The 16994-nt window shown below is 41.2% G+C and overlaps 1 protein-coding gene across 1 annotated transcript in view; it reads right to left on the bottom strand.

Annotated features, from left to right (window-relative positions):
• CD9 (CD9 molecule) overlaps positions 1–16994 on the bottom strand; it is a 52097-nt gene that overhangs the window by 10761 nt on the left and 24342 nt on the right. The window contains exon 2 of the mRNA XM_072653710.1: positions 7763–7865. Within this exon, the coding sequence (XP_072509811.1) occupies positions 7763–7865 (103 nt within the window). The remainder of the gene's footprint in view (positions 1–7762; positions 7866–16994) is intronic.

The following is a 16994-nucleotide window of genomic DNA, read 5'->3' as shown; positions in this document are numbered from 1 at the left end:
CTTCATGGGGAAGGAGAGCATAAAGAATGTTTTCTAATCATAGATGTAATTGTCTTAATAGTTCTTTCAATGATTTTTTTTACTTAAGAGAGCTATAGAACAGTTGGTGGGGAGGATGGAGGCTTTTGTTGATCAGTCAACAAGTACTTTTTAAGCACCTACTATGTTCCAGGTACTGTGTGCTAAGTGTTAAGAATACAACTTTTTTTGATCAGTCTACAAGCACCCATGAACACAAAGAAAGACAAAAGACAGTCCCAAGTACTCTCAAGGAGTTCCCAATCTGATGAAGGAGACGCTTGGCAAATGACTATGAGCACACAGATCCAGACAGGATAAACTGGGGATATTCTTGGAAGGAAGGCACTAAGATTAAGGAAGACTGGGAAAAGCTTCTGTATCAATAAGCACCCCAACATACATAGAGATGACCCTGCTATCACAGGTTCTCTGATCTGCTTTTCTAAAAGGAAAGGCAACTTTTGAAGGGTCAACAATCACTTTAATCAAGCACTTTTATTATTCACTTAGTTCAGGGGAAAACGTCAGCAGCACCCTGAACTTCAGAGAAAATATAGAGAAATCAAAGATCAACAGACAGGCTTCCAACTGTCGGACATACATCACTGATCGACAGATGACCGACCATTCATACGTAGTTACCAGAGAGGGAAGCAAGAGCCAGGGGGCTCCTCAGTGGCTTCCCAGACTCTTCCAGTCAGTAAGCCCCAAAGTAAAACCTCACCCTCAGAGTATTTACACATTTTTTAGAGCCAGAGGGCATCACAACTCCAGAGAACCAGTGCCTAATAAACAAAAGGTGTGGGCCTTCCTACAAATCTTCCCTAAACAAACTCCCCTTAATGGGCAGGTCCATTAATGGGTGGGGAAGATCTTTAATCACATTAAAATAATTAACAATACAATTACACATAGGTTTTTAGTTAAAAGAAACTCTGGTTTCTGTACTTTACTTCTAGTAAAGTATCTGGTAGATAAAGGCAAGATTCAGTCCAAGGCACTTGATTATACGAAAACAAAAAACAGCAAATGCCATTTCAGCTTCTTATAGAAGGTAAGACTTGAAGAAAGCCAAGGAAGCTAGGAAGTTAAGGAGGGGAAAGAGTTCTCAGTTTGAAGTATCTTTCTCAAGATGTGAGTCAGATGTTTTTAGCAGGAGATACCAAATTATAACCAGAAACAGGCCCCCGTTTAAAGCCTTCAAAGTAGGGCTGGGTTTTAAAACAGGCAGCTTATTTGTCTCCATTAGAAATTCCACCCTTATTTCCAACCAATAACCCTTAGGATCAGCAGCCAATGACAAGCTGTTACAGTTTACAAAACAAATGCATGTTAGCTTTTTGGGTCTGACTCATGGAAAAAGTCATCTGTAGCTGGGCATTCTCTCCTCTAGGATTACAGTATTAACTTCTGTAACAACCATTCTTTCAAGCAGAGGCTTCAGGCCTCACACACATTTCAGGCATTCAGATTAGGAAAATTCAGAACTTTGGGTGTGATGGTTATAATATGCAGGGATGACCATCACACCAGGATAGATGACTAGTTTTCTGAGACTCAGCAAAAGGAAAAGAAAATTTCCTACTGATCCTTCTGACCACCTCCCCCCCTCCTCCACTTCCCTCCACTGAAATGGTACTTACTTAGCTGTACAAGAGAGTTCCCAGACCACCTAGGGATTTTTGTATATAAATAAAATCCAGGAAAGCCTTTGGGCTCTACTTGTTCGGAATAATTATATTTCTCATTTCTTTCTTATCAGAGAAGCACATATTGGGACCGAATTTGGGAAACTACTTTATATATCTGATTCTCTTGATACCAATTTTTATCAAGTTCTTTCTTTGAAAATATGCATCCTTGGAGGACCCAAGGGGATAAAAACTTAATGTCTCTTTCTGATGCCCCAAATATCTGGTTGCCTGTTCAGGTCAAAACACATTTTTTTTCCAGTGACAGTAGGCTCTTTCCTCATACCCAAACATTTATCCCAAGCGCCTACTGCCTGTTTGAATCCACGAATACTAAGAACTCCTTTACCCTCAAAGGTCTCTAGGTAAGAGCAATTGTTACTTTCTTGCAAGATACAGAAAGCATAGAATTTAATTGCTTGTATTAGCTAACCACAAGGCACTCAGCCATTAGCATTATCAGCGTTCCAACCCTCCAATACTAAGAGCTTCACCAATAGCTCTCCTATGGAGGCTCTCTGACCACAGACATCCTGCTGGACTTCCTGGCGGGTCTGCTCCCTACTGTAAGAACTGTGGCTGTTAGTGTCAGTGATGGGCTTTCTAGTCAGTTGAGTATTGGGGTGCTACTACCAGCTGAATGGTCTGGCATATGTCCTAGGGACAATGGTATTGATATACTAGTGCCTGGATGGATAGCTACATTGCTTCCTGAATCAATTCTCTGTGGCTCCCTGCCCCAACCCAATTTATGAGACTCATTCTGTCTCCGCATGCATAGAAAACATTAAACAGACGTTCTGACAAGTTATTGTCTGTGCTCCTCTGAGTGACCTGTTCTGGTCACCTACACAGGTAACTGTTCCACTTGGAAGTGTATGGTCATTCCTACCACCTGAACAAGCACAACAAGTCAGGCTCCTTTCTGTTAGGGTCCCAATTTATCAAGAGCCTTTGTGGAGGAAGAGAGAGTAGCTGCTCTCTAGGGCCAAGGGCGCTGTGGCCAGTCCCAGAGCCTCTGGGTTTATTTCCATGGGAGAGGACCTGTAAAAAGTTTCTGCAAACTATTTGTTTCCTAAAACGATGATGGGAGTGAGGTTATAAAAATAGCAAAGTCTCTTTGGCAACTCTACTACACAGTTTAAGTTTTTAGCCTTTACTTAACTGCCAAAATATTTCAAACCACAGTCATGCAACTTGTCTTATTATATGAAATGTATTATTCATCCCAAGATAGTTAGCTGAGACTGAGACAGTTTACTGTTATCACAGTCATAAATTGACTACTTCACTCATGCCCAGGTGAAGACTGGCAGCTGGCATAAGTGGTGAAGAGGGACTAGCAAAGGGTTAACAGACAAGATGTGGGCATAAGATCAAGTGTCTAACCACTTAGGCTAGCCTATGGCCACGTCCCACCCAATATTATTTCCCATTACCTTCATTCACATGAGTGGCCATTGTGGCATAGTTGATAGGAAGCTGACTTCAAGTTCAAGGTCTGCCTATGACCCTTAGTGGCTGGGTGACCCTGGGCAAGTCACTTTTACTCCTCCATTCTCTAAAGACTATAAGATGAAGAGAAAGTGCTGACCTGATAGGTAGAAGGAATTCCCTATACCAATGAATTCACAGATCCAGTCTCCCTCTTTATACTCTAAGAAAGTGGTCACCTTACAAAAAACTTCAGTCTATATAGAGAAGGTGGTGCCTGAAAAATGGTACCTATGATTAGCATAGGAAAAGGTGATGGGGATTGTGACACTGGCCATATAGGAAGATTTTTCAACATCACCGTCATTTTTTTTGTGTGTGTGTGAAGGGAGGAAGCTTCTGTTCTTATATTCCTTAATACATATTTCATAAACAGTTTGCCTATCTGAAAGAAGAAGGGGTTGGCTTAGATGATCTTGAAGGTCCTTCCCAGCTCTAAATCACAGGAATCTGTAAGATTTTCTGGCTTGCTTCTCAACTTCAGGCACAGCTGCCAGTTTTACAGTGACTGGTCTAGGGTAGAATGAACTAGAGAGAAACAAATCTGCATTCCTCAAAAGATTCTAAGTGTTGCTCACCATCACAAAAACATAGCCCTGGGCAGCTGATTTGCCTAGTTTCGGTTGCTGGGGGTGGGGGGCCAGTTCCCATCCTATGAGTGACAACAAGGATCAGACTCTTGACTGGCTCAGAATTAATACTCTTTCCTGCTCTTTGAGGCATTCAGGGCCACTGATCAGCTGGAGGTATTCCCTGCATTGACCAGATGTCTCCAAGTGCAAGGAAAAAAAGGGCCCTCCACTCAACTTGACACATGTGACTACCTTCCAAACCACAGGGGAAAGGTTTGGTGGAAAAGGAATAAGTATTTCCATACTTACCATGTGCTAGGCACTGTGCTAAGTACTTTATAGAAATACTGTCTCATTTGACAGATAACACTGTAAGTCTCCATCCATTCACTCCATTTTACAAAAGGTACATTCTAAATCTGCCCTGATCAACAAATTTAGCCAGGATCCAGGCCACAGTTAATAAAATAAAACATCTGGTTGTCAGCAGCAATCAGAATGGAGAGGTTATTCACCCTGCAGGGAGGACAATGAAAGAATTAAGGGACTCTTTGGGGGGAGGGGGTGGAATATTGGTATGACTTTGGGCTGATGTCAGGAAAGACACACTGAAATGGCTCCTGATATTCATTGTCAATTCTACTTTCCCTAAAGGGATTAAGGAAACTCAGAGTTGAAAAAAAAACATGCATTTATTAAACACCAACTACAGTATGTGCCAGGCACAAATTTTATATTTACAAATATAATCAAGGGATCCTCAGAATCATGTTGTGAGGTAGGTGCTATGATTATCCCAATTTTACAGTTAAGGAAACAGAAGTTAAGCAACATGCCCAGAGTCATACAGCTACTACGTGGCAGGACTTCCTGACTCCCTGCCAAAAGCTTTACTGACTCTGAAGAACCCAAGAGGCGAACCTCTAATTGTACAGATGTTCCTGTTAGGATCCTAGAATCCTAGATCTAGAGATGGGAAGGTGTCAAAGGACTTCTAGTGGATGATAATGCCCCCTGGAAGGCACTGGAATTCTCCATGGGGGTAGTAGTAGCCTTGGCTGAAATTGAGGGGCCTTGAATAAAAGGGGTGGTGGAAGCATAAGGAAAGAGAAGACAATTTTGAAAAAAATGTGTGTACATGTTTCATCTGTTGTGTAACAGAGTTAAAGTTGTAATGATTACATGATTTTCCAAATAAACACACAAAATATAAGTTATAAGCCATCAGTGGTCAAATTCACCTACATGTCTTAACAAGCAAGTGTTGGCAGGCATGTGTTTCAGGCATGTGTTTCAGGCATTGTTGGGAAGTCCAGCAGGCATCAGCAGGAATACTTACATGTAATGACTTGTTTACAATACAATACTTTATGGTTATGTGACACAATATTGTATCATTAGAATTTCAATGCAGGAAAAACTCCACAAATTACAATTAATTATTAAATTTAAAATGTCTTTTAAAAAAATTACTTTTTTTGAAATGATGCAAATTTCAAAAAAAAAAAAAAATTAAAGGTTTAAAGACAGTAGATTTCCAGAGGGGTGCTGAGTATTTTTTTTTTTAAAGAGGGTAGTAGGTCAAATAAGTTTGGGAACCTCTGCTCTAGAGCCATTGGTTTTTCTACTGCTTACAAGATCCAACAAACTCTGCTTGAAGACCTGGGGTGAGCAGAAACCCATATTTGTTGTTTGGTTGTTTCAGTTGTGTTGATTCTTCATGATCCCATTTTGGGGTTTATTGGGCAAAGATACTGGAAGGGTTTGCCATTGCTTTCTCCAACTCATTTTACAGATGAGGAAACTGAGGCGAAAAAGGGTTAAATGACTTGCCCAGTGTCACACAGCTAGTGAGTGTCTTAGACCAGACTTGAACTCACAAAGGAGTCTCCCTGACTCCAAGCCTAGTGTTCTATCCACTGAGCCACGGTGCTGTCCTAGGAACCTGCTACCTACTTCTAACTTAGGAAATCTGTCTCTATGTTTCCTACTCACTGTTCCTGCTGCTGCCCTCTGAGGCTAATCAGCACAAATTGAATCCTGATTCCACATGACATCCCTTTAAAGACTTGGACATTCTTTCTGGCCAGAAAGGAGGGATTTTTTTTTTTTAAAGTGCAAAAGTGCTATTCTACAGCAAAAGGAAATAATTTGCCTCCCAACCCCACTCCCTACCTCCAAAGAGCCTCCAACCTCCCTTTCTCTATTTTCTTTTAAGCTACCTCTTTGTAAACACTTCTCTTGAAGCTGACTGTACAAGATGGTACAACAACCCTCCTGTGGCCTCTCCCTTTCTCTCTGTTACTAAAAACAAGCCGGGACACTATGGAAACCTGTTCTCTCAAAACTGGCTTTTTGACACTGTGCTCACTTCTCTATTTCACTTTCTTTTGGTAGGGGGTGATACACCCTAAAACAAAACAAAAGACAAACCAGTTAAGTCCCAGCATTGAGTCTTGTTTGGAATGCAACCAAACAGGCTGTGTGAACAGACTCCTTCCTGCTCCAACCAGGCCCAGTGGAGAGTCCAAATCGAAACTCATCCCGTCCCGGGGTGAGGGGGAAGAGAACCTCTGTCCACCAATATTGTTCCCCCCTCCTTTAAATGGCTTCTTTGGTAAGTGGGAAGAGTTGAGCTCTATGATAGCATCCTTTGAAAATTAAAGAAGCTTCTTTTGTTTTTTGTAAATGAAGCCACCTATTCAAAACACTCAGCAGAAAATAGAACATTCCGTGTTTTACTTGGAAGCCTGGAAATCCAGTTTGATGGCCCTCAATCAGCATTTAACTCTGCCTTGTACCTTGTGTTTGTGTGAGGCACTCCATTACATGATGCTCTTTCATAGTATTTGGAAGAGCTTCAATGTAAGAGGGAATGAATTAAAATAATGGTGAAGCTTGGCTCCAGAAAACAGTTGAGGAAATGCACCTTCTTCCCTCCTCCGCAGAGATGGCTGTTGGTTTTGCTGTACTGCTTTTCTCCTCCATCTCTAATATCTTATTTTAGAATCTTTGTTATAAGGGATGACATGTTGGGTCATGAAAAAGCCATAAAAATAAAAAAATGGAAAGCTCTGGGGTGGAATTGGAGGAAAGGAGGAACACACACACATCGATGGGGGAAGACTTGGGTTTTTATTTGTTCAAACGTCCCCATGCAGTTAGGAGGCAGAATGGATAGAGCACTGAGTTCAATTCAAGCCTGAGACGCTTACTCACAGTGTCACCCTGGGCAAGTCACTTTACCTCTATTCCCCTGTTTCCTCAATTATAAAATGGAGGTAATAATAGTACCTATGTCCTAGGGATGTTATGAGATTCAAAGGAGATGACATTTGTGCAAGTGCTTAGCACACTGCACGGAACGTAGTATGTGTTCAATCACTACTTACTTGCTTGCTTCCTTCCTTCCTGCATTTAAATTTCAAATCCAGACCATTTAACGCAAGCAACTTGGAAAACAAACCCTGGGATTCACATGGGAATCTGAAGTCTACATTCTTGGGTTCTCTGATGTGCTACCTCTCAATGGCTTGGGAAATAAGTCTTACCTGAGTCTCAGGTTCTCTTATTTGAACAACAAAGTCAATGCAGTTCCCTCCCTCTTTGGGTTTTGGTCAGTATAAGTGAATCAACTGGACTGAATTCTTTGAGTAAAAGGGGCAGCAGAGTCACAAGGAGATTTTCATTAAGGAAGGATTTTTTTTCATCCTTTGAGGCCCAAACTATCTTCCTAAAACCAACTTAATACTTCTGGCTCAAAGTACCCCCTACTCAAGTTTAATTGGAAAAATAATCCTTCTGCTCCCAACGCCTACCTTTAGCTAAGCTCTGGGATTCCACAGTAGTGAAAGGAAATACAGTTTATATTACTTCCTAGTAAGCACAGTTAGCTGGAGAAACTAGTCCTCCAATTCTTTCCCCAAGAAATCACTTCTCCACAGTCTGGAGGTTCCCATCCTCTTTCTCCCTTTCTGGCCTTACCTGTGTAGAAACTGGAATTGTTGTCTTCCTGCTCAAATATACTCTTCGTCTGAGAGTCAAATCTTAGCCATAGGCCAATGGCAAGGACTGCAATTCCTGCAAGCTATGAGAAAGAAGACACACTCATATTAATAGCTGTTATTGAGAATAACCCTCCTGTACCTCAAACTGTTATATTTGCAAAGTGCTTTGTGCTTAGTCAGTGTTCCTTACCACATGCCAGGGAAGACTACCAACCGGCAGGTTTTACACATAAAATGGCATCTACTATGCTCAACGACGCAAATGAGGATGAACATGCTATCCTAACTCCTCATAGTTTGAAGGAATGAATATCGAAGAATTAACTTTATCCCTCCTTACATCTCCCCAGTTTATCTTATCTCCCACCAGTAATCACCAAATCCATGAGCCCTCAATGGAAATATTTTTTTTCCAACTAGGGGACCAGTAAATATTAACCAATGAGATCATGATTGCTCAGTTGAAAGAAATTACCTTATTTAAAGATAAAGAAATTGAGTAATGGGAAAACAGGGGATACCTAGCTTGCCCAGTGTGTGGCAACCTGGGTTTTTTAGGTCAACAGGACAAAGACCAGATTTTCTAATGCTATATGCTTCATGTTACCCTATCCTGGTCTATCCTGGGTGCTGGTACACTACAGATCTCTACCTAAAATCTCATTAGCGGGGTGGCAGAGTGGATACAGCGCTGGGCCTGGAGTCAGGAAGACTCATCTTTCTGAGTTCAAATCCAGCCTCAGACACTTACTAGCTGTGTGATCTTGAACAAGTCACTTAATCACATTTGCCCCAGTTCCTCATCTGTAAAATGAGCTGGAAAAGGGAATGGCAAATCACTCCAATATCTGTCAAAAAAACCTCAAATGGGGTCATGAAGAGTCAGACATGACTGAAGTAGGGTACTCTTAAGTCACAGCCTGTTTCCCCAGTCTATAAAATGGGAATATTTGTATTACCTATCTCATGAGGTTGGTGTAAGGAAAGAATTTTATGAAAGTCTTACAAAGTCATCTTTGCTATGGATGTCACTTTAAATCTAATGTATCTAGCAGCAAGGGAAAAGATGCCCCTTTTCAGTGTCTGTATGTCACTCCCAAGTGAGGCGTATCTTCCTTCTCCAAGTTCCAAGTTGACTCAGTTTGATTTGGTACTTTTATGTGAGCTTTTCCTCAGGCTTAGAGAAGAACAAATATGTATATTTGGATTTCAGTTTACTTGCCTCAGTTTTTCTACCTTTAGCAAAACAATAAGGTACCGTTATTTGCCCAAGTACAAGATAAAGGGCCAAGCGTCAATCAATCAACAAGTCTTTATTACCTACTCTGTGCCAGGTCTGGGTTTTCCAGTTCAAAGAATGAAATATTCTCAACTTGCAAGGAGCCTACATTCCAAAAAGTGACCACAAGCACATATAAATACAAAGAAATGCAAAGTAATTAAATACAAGGTAGGTTTTTTTTTTTGGAGGAGGGAACTGGCAATTTTGGGGCAGGGAAATCAGAAAAGGTTTCATGTAAAAGATGGTGCCTGGAACTCTATGAGGCAGTGGTAAGGAGGAGGGCACTATAGGAATGTCTTGTTTCATTGAGCTCTGCTCTACTGCACTTGGCAGATAATGCAGTTTTTTAATTGTAAAAACTGAAAGTTTGCGCAATCCTGTATCAAGCAAGTCTATCAGCACCATTTTTCCAACATCATGTGCTCCCATCATGTCTCTGTGTCACATTTTTGTAATTCTTATAATATTTAAACTTTTTCATCATTATTATATCTGTTAGAGTGATCTGTGACCTTTGATATTACCATTGGAGCACCATGAACTGCACCCATAAGTCATGGAACTTAATCCATAAATGTTGTGCATATTCTGACTATTTCAACCCTTGACAGATTCCCCCCCTCCACCGCCATCCCCCAGGCCTCCCTATTCTTTGAGGCACAACAATGTTGAAATTAGGCCAGCTGATAATCCTACAATGGCCTTTAAATGTTCAAATGAAAGGAAGAGCCAATTTATGAGGCAAACTTCATTGTTGTTTTATTTTAATAAATTGCCACAGTCATCCCACCCTTCAAGCAACCACCACCCTGATTAGTCACAGCAGCCATCAGCACAGAGGATCCTCCATCAGCAAGAAGATCTGACTTGCTGAAGGTTCAGATGATGAATAAAATTTTTAAAATTAAGGTATGTACATTGATTTCTTTTAGACATGATGCTACTGCACATTTAATAGACTACAGTATACTGTACTACAGTACACTATAAACAACTTTTTTATGCACTGAGAAACAAAATAAATTTGTATGCCTCACTTTAATGCAACATTTACTTTACTGAGGTGGTCTAGAATTGAACCAGCTAGGTGGCACAGTGGATAGAGTGCCAGCCCTGGAGTCAGGAGGACTTGAGCTCAAATCTGACTTCAGACACTTCCTAGCTGTGTGACCCCAAGCAAGTCACTTAATTCTGTTTGCTTCAGTTTCCTCATTTGTAAAATGAACTAGAAAAAGAAATGGCAAATCACATCAGCAACTCTGCCAGGAAAAATCCCAAATGGGGTCACGACTGAAATGTCTCAATGGCAAAAATAGGAACCGTTTTTGATTTTCTTTGTATCACTCAGTAAATATTTATTAAGACTCTACTATGTGCCAGGCATTGTGCTAAGTACAAGGAAAATAAATACGAACAAAAAAAAGGCAGTGCCTAACCTAAGGAGGATTACATTCTAACGGGGAAGACAACAGGTAAAAGAAAGCTGAAAAGGGTAGAATCCAGGGGAATGCAGCCTGGTGGGAAATAAAGACATTGCTGGCCTGGGCACCCTACTTCAATGGAGGCTCTGGGAGGAGCCATCAATCAAAGACAGGGCCTAGGGATAAAGGATGAAGAGGTTTCTGGGTCATGATGAAGAAAGAAGCCTATACTATGAGAGTTGCCCCAAATCATCCCCCAGCGCCAGACCAAGTAGCTGGCACATAGTAAGCACTTAATAAATGCTTGTTGACTATGTGAGTAGAGAGAAAGTACTGACTGAGAGAGATGTTATGAAGGAAAAAATGCAAAGATTTGGCCACTGATCAGATGTGGGAAGGTTCCCTCCTATGGAGGGAAAATGAGGAGTAAAGGATAATAAGGATTATGAACTTGGGGGACTAGAAGGATAAAAGTACGCCAGAAATAGGGCAATATGGAAGAAGGGACACACCATGTTAACACTACAATATTTGCTTGTGTTTTTCAAAGAAACATTTTTTAGAATGATATTTTATTCCCTCCCCCAATTTCCTGGTAAAACAATTTTTAGCATTTGTTTTTAAAGTATTGAGTTCCAAATTCTATCCCTCCCCGAGAGGGTAAGAAGTCTGAAATAGATCATGTAAAATATTTCCATATTAGTCATTTTGTACAAGAAGACCCCCAAAAAAAGATAGAATGAAAAAAGAATCAAAGAAAAAGAAAGTGAAAAATAGTATGTTTTGGTCCACATTCAGACAATATCAGTTCTTTCTCCGGAGGCAGATAACATCAAACAAACATTTTTTACAAACATTCTATGCCAAATACTGGGCTAGGAACTGGAAGAGACATGAACTTGAGATAAGAAAAAGTCCATGCCTTCACAGAATTTATAGTTTACGACATATATGGTTAAGACAGAATACTGAATATACATATGGTAAAGAACTTCAATACAAAGTGAGATATGCCTTTCAAGGGGATTAGTGAAGGAGCAGTAGGTTGGAAGTGACTTGGAAAGAGGGATTTTGAATTCTTTCAGCTCGGACGGAACATAGAAACCCCTTTTCCACATCATTTAAGTTCCCCATGGTGAATCACAGTGGTAAGGTCACTTGAGACTGCCCTTTGAACACTGATTAGCCAATCCCCACCATGGGTCAGCAGATTAAATGGTTCATTGCGCAGTATCAGTCTAAGTCTATTGACCTTTGTGACCAGATCTGATGGGAGGACAGCTGTGGAAGAAAAAAAAGATTTGAAGGAGAAGATCATTTGAGTTCAGACAAACAGGCTAAATTTTTAGTTTAATTACAAATAGCCATGCAAAGAGACATTGGTCCATGGGTCTATTTATAAAGAAAAATAAAGCATCCCTTTAGTAAAGCATCTCCCCTCCACTCTCTTACCTTGATGACACTGTGTAGGAAAAACATAATGGTACAGATGGAGGTTTGGAAGGAATTATCTGGTTCAACATCCTCATCTCATAGATGAGAAATTTGAGGTTGAGAGGTAAAATACACAGCAGCAGGTCTTCCTAACTCCAAGTCTGGGATTCTATTTACTTTGCCACATTAGGCCCAGGACCTGATCATCCAGGATTCTGGCTAGTAAAACAGTGTTGAGATTCTTAGATATCTGGATAGATCCCTGAACTGGATTTTAGGGAAACACTAAATACACTCTGATTCTACAACGGGGGAGCTCACCTGAGGTTCTAAGGGAGTCGATTCACCTCTTTAAACAAAGCAGTTCCTTTTCACTATTAAGTATTAAGGACAGCAGAAAAGCAGAGGGAGAACAAATCCATATTGGCTTCCATGGAGGGTGGGAAAAGTAACAAGTCTCTCCAGTTTCTTCCTTTCAGCCTCCTGGCTACCTTCCTTACTTGAAAGGGTTACCATCTAAAGCAAATAGGATACAACCCTACACACAGTTCTGGGCCCTGGCAGAGGGCTCTTGTTTTTGGACACCCTTCAGCCCACAAATATTTTTCCTTAGTCAGTAGTGCTCTTGTGATGGAACACAGCTGATAGCCAGGAGCAGTGGTGGCCTGGAAAAAGACCGTCCTAGGGCTGTGGGACAGTCTGATTTCCTTTCTTGCTTTGAACCTCTACTTGGCTTGAGTCATCACAAGTCATTTTACCTATTAGCAAGTGGTTGACTATAGTTATACACTTACTTGTTGGTATGCCAAGAAAAGCCCTACATCAAAAAGCACCACGAAAATGCCGACAGGTAATCCAAACTAACACATGAAGACTTTATGTTCTCATCTCAAAGCATAAAGATGAGGTGGGAAGAAATGTGGACTTGGAAGGAGTCAGAAGATCAAGTTTCAGTCCCAGCCTGGCAGCTAATTCCCTTTGTGAACTTAGATCGCTACATCTCTCTGGCTCAGTTTTGTTCTCTATGAGGGGTTTGGGATGAGATCTCTTCCACGGCTATATTGCGTGAAGAACATGAAGCTTTTTATGGACAGCAAACTGAGGTAGAAACAGGTTAAGTGACCTACCCAAAGTCCCTTAAGGTAACAAGGGACAAGGCTAAGATTCAAACCAACATCCTCAGATTCCAAGTCTAGAGAGTTTTCTACTGATTCACACTAGGCTTAGAGAAATGCTCAGAAGCTGCAAATCCCACCATAGACCAAGACTAGGACTCCCATTTTCTTCCCAGAACTAACAGTACCATTGCCTGTTTGCAAAGACAAAGTACTTAGTTACAATTGGTTTGGGAGTGGCACAAAGAATCATGTCTCAGCCTCCCTGAGTAATTAAACTTAAAAGGAAGTTGAAAAGAAAAGGAAGTGAGGCAGGGCTGGGAGTTCTGAGTCACAAAACTCATAGCCACTGATGGACAGATGACCTTTGTTTCCTTTTCTGATTGAATTAGGGATCTAACTAGCCAAAGGAGAAGATGCCATGTATGCTATTGAAGACATCACTTTACTCTAAAGCTGCTGAAGAAATTGCCTTCCAGGACATGCAAGGAGGGCTAATGGAAGGTGACAGTAAGTGGTACTAAAAATAACAATTATAACAGGACCCTAACAGATCAAGATACACTTACAAGAAACTGTAAGCATACTAAAGAATTCAACATTTATGAAGTGCTTACCGTATACATAGCAAGAGCTAGTAATGGAATTGTGGACAGCGCACTGCCCGTGTGATAGGAAGCCTTGCCTTTGACACATACTCAGTGGGTAACCCAGGGCAAGTTATTGTAGTTGTTTATCCTTAGTTTTCCAAGAACACCAATGACTTCACTGAGAGTGATGTCTTGATTTGCTCATGAATTGGATTTAAGTGAGGCAGAGTTGCACAGTCAGCAGCCTCACTACTCTCTCTTCTGGAGTGATTGAAAGTCAGTGGCAAGACAAAAGTCAAGGTAACTGGAGATGGTGTGGGATGCAGTGGATGATGTCAGCATCTTCAATGTCAGTCCTAGCTTTAAGAGCTCCACAGCGTCTGCTCCAGCCACTTCATGACTGCCGGAACAAACTGTTCTCGTCCACCCACTCCACCAGGGGAAGTCTTCACAAGGTTGGGGCAGACATCCCCCTAACTCACTGACAGGTTTGAGGTCTGTTGGTTACCCTGGATGATGTAGCAGAAGGAGCAGAAAGACAGCCTGGGTTCAGGTCCAAACTCTGACAATTATTAGCTATGTAACTTTGACCTAGTCACATCCAAGTCAAGCCAACTGCGCATTTCTTAAAGTGCCTATTATGTGCAAAGACAAAGATACTAGGTGATGGAGATACAAAGACAAGACAAAAGTGAAACAAACAAACAAAAAAAGGGGAGAAAGATAACATGTAAACAGACAAGATAAAGCAAGGTAGTTTGAGGAAGGAGAGCCTAAAAGAAAACAAGGGAAGAGGAAGAAGCATTGAGATGGGTCTAAGACATGGGTGGGGAACCTGTGGCCTCTAGGTCCTCAAGTATGGCCCTTTGACTGAATCCAAACTTCATGTGATGTGAATGCTAGGCACATCTCACATGCTTGTGAGATGAGGTGGAATGGTGAGCGGAATAACTGGTCGTTCCTTTCCCTGGGTCTCGGTTTCTTTATCTGTAGTCCAACCCACTATATTTAGATCATAACAGAGTTTCTTTTTGACTTTTGATGGATATGAGAAATGCCATATTTAAACTCTGAAAGGGTCAGACTAGTACCTTCTGTCTCAAGCTGCCAATTTATTTAGAGCCCAGGAAATAACCTGAATTCTCCTAAAGAGGATTTTTGTTCCTAAATGAACGACTCAGGACAAATTTAGAAAATAAAAATAAATTCAGAAAATAAACAAATGAAACTTTGGGGGCAGGGGAGGCCTTAAGAAATTGCCTGGATATCCTTCAACAATGATGAAATGAAACTCAGTCATAAAAATGGCAGCACACGGTCGCCATGCACCTTAACAGCTCATGTTTTAAGTTTTATCCCAATTGATCTTCACAATGATCCTATGAAGTAGGTACAATACATGCTATTATTTTCATTTTATTGAGGGAGAAAATGAAACTCAAAGGTTAAATAACTTAGCTATGGTCACATAGCTGATAAAGATAGGAGACAATTTAAAGTCAAGTTCCAAATCCAGAATTCAATACCCCATCCTTCCTCTCACACTTGTCCCATAATTGTCTACCATCATGGCATTGCCATCTGTCTGACCCAGGGGATGTTCTTAGGCAGTATTTTACCTGGGGCCCCAGAAGGAAGAAAGCTACTTTTGCTCCAAGGTCATATTTATATCACGTGACAAGCAGGAATCTGAGCCTATACTCACAGTTCAGGATAGAACTAGTTTACTCTGCTTCATTTTATTTCCTAACCATAGCAGAATGGAAATATTTTGTCTCTGCTGAGAAAAGCACTGGGTACATACTAGCAAGTGGCTTGTTTATTTGGCCAGAGGGATAAAAGCAGAAGGGAGACAGCGTCTCATGTTGTTCTGGATGACTGCATTCTATTTTCACCATTTTCTTTCAATTCTGTGTCTGTGGAATAGGTACCTTGGGCATCCCCTCCTCTCCTGCTTCTTCTAGCTGGACCTTGGTCCTGTCTTCTACTGAATCACCAAACTTCCCTAATATCCTCAAGGGAACCACTACCCTTCTGGTCACCCAGGTTCCTAATCTTGCAGTCCCTTAAATTCCTTATTATTCCTCACCCCATTTATCTAATCATTTGCCAAGTTTGGATGATTCTACCTCCCTAGTACAGTCAGAATTTGACCCCTTCTCTACTCACAAGGCTACCACTCTAGCTCAGGCCCTCATCATTTCTCTTGCCTGTATCATTGCTATAGTAGCTTTCTAATCGACATCTGGGTGATACAGTAGATAGAGCACTGGACCTGGAGTCAGGAAGATCTCAGCTCAAATCAGGCCTCATATACTTACTAGCTCTGTGATCCTGGGCAAGTCACTTAATTTTGTCTGCTTCAGTTTTCTCCTCTGTAAAGGACTAATAGTAATAGCACCTAAGTCTGAAGGTTGTCATGAGGGATAAAATGTGATTTTTTTTTTTAAAAGCAATTTGTAAACCTTAACTTAAACCTGCTATATATGGCAGCTAAGTGGTGCAGCAGACAGACTGCCAGGCCTGGAGGCAGGAAGACTTCTTTATGAGTTCAAATCTGGCTTATGACACTTACTTGCTGTGTGAGTCTGGGACAGTCACTTAACCCTGTTTGCCTCAGTTTTCTCATCTGTAAAATGAGCTGGAGAAGGAAATGGCAAACAATGCCAGTATCTTTGCCAAAAAAACCCCAAATGGGGTCTCAGAGAATGAGACAAGACTGAAAATAGCTGAATAACAAAGTGCTATATAATGCTCGTTGTTACTACTAATAATAATTATCGGTCTCTTTGCCTCAAGTTGGCTCCTCCACCAAACTGCTAAAGTCACTTTGCTAAAATGCAGGTCTGAACATGTCGTTCCCCGGCTCAAACTCCATTGGCTCTCTATTATCCCTAGACTCATAGAAGCGCCTCTGGTTGGCATTTAAAGGCTATTACAATCTGGCTCTGCACTACCTTTCTGAGACTTGTTACCTGTTACTTCCCTTTGTGCACTCTGTAGTCTAGCCAAGCTAGCCTTAATTATATTTTGCACGTAAGAGGTCCCAACTTCTGTCTCCAAGTCAAGGCACTGACCGTTTCCTATGGCTGGCTGGGATATATTCCCTCCTCAACTTGGCCTCTCAGACTGCCTAGTTTACTTCAAAATACAGCTCAAACACCATCCTTCACATGAAGCCTTTCCTGCCACCCATCTCCCCAGATGTGAGTACCTTCCCCCCAAATTACCTTTCTTTTATTTCGTATAGAGGGCACCTAGATGGCCTGGAGTCAGAAAGACTTATCTTCCTGCATTCAAAACTGGCTTTACACACTTACCAGCTGTGAGACTCTGGGCAAGTCATTTAACCTTGTTTGCCTCATTT

Source organism: Notamacropus eugenii, chromosome 3 (assembly GCF_028372415.1).
Source record: "Notamacropus eugenii isolate mMacEug1 chromosome 3, mMacEug1.pri_v2, whole genome shotgun sequence".
In the NCBI taxonomy this organism is placed as follows: domain Eukaryota; kingdom Metazoa; phylum Chordata; class Mammalia; order Diprotodontia; family Macropodidae; genus Notamacropus; species Notamacropus eugenii.
This window is presented reverse-complemented; position numbering and strand designations above follow the sequence as displayed.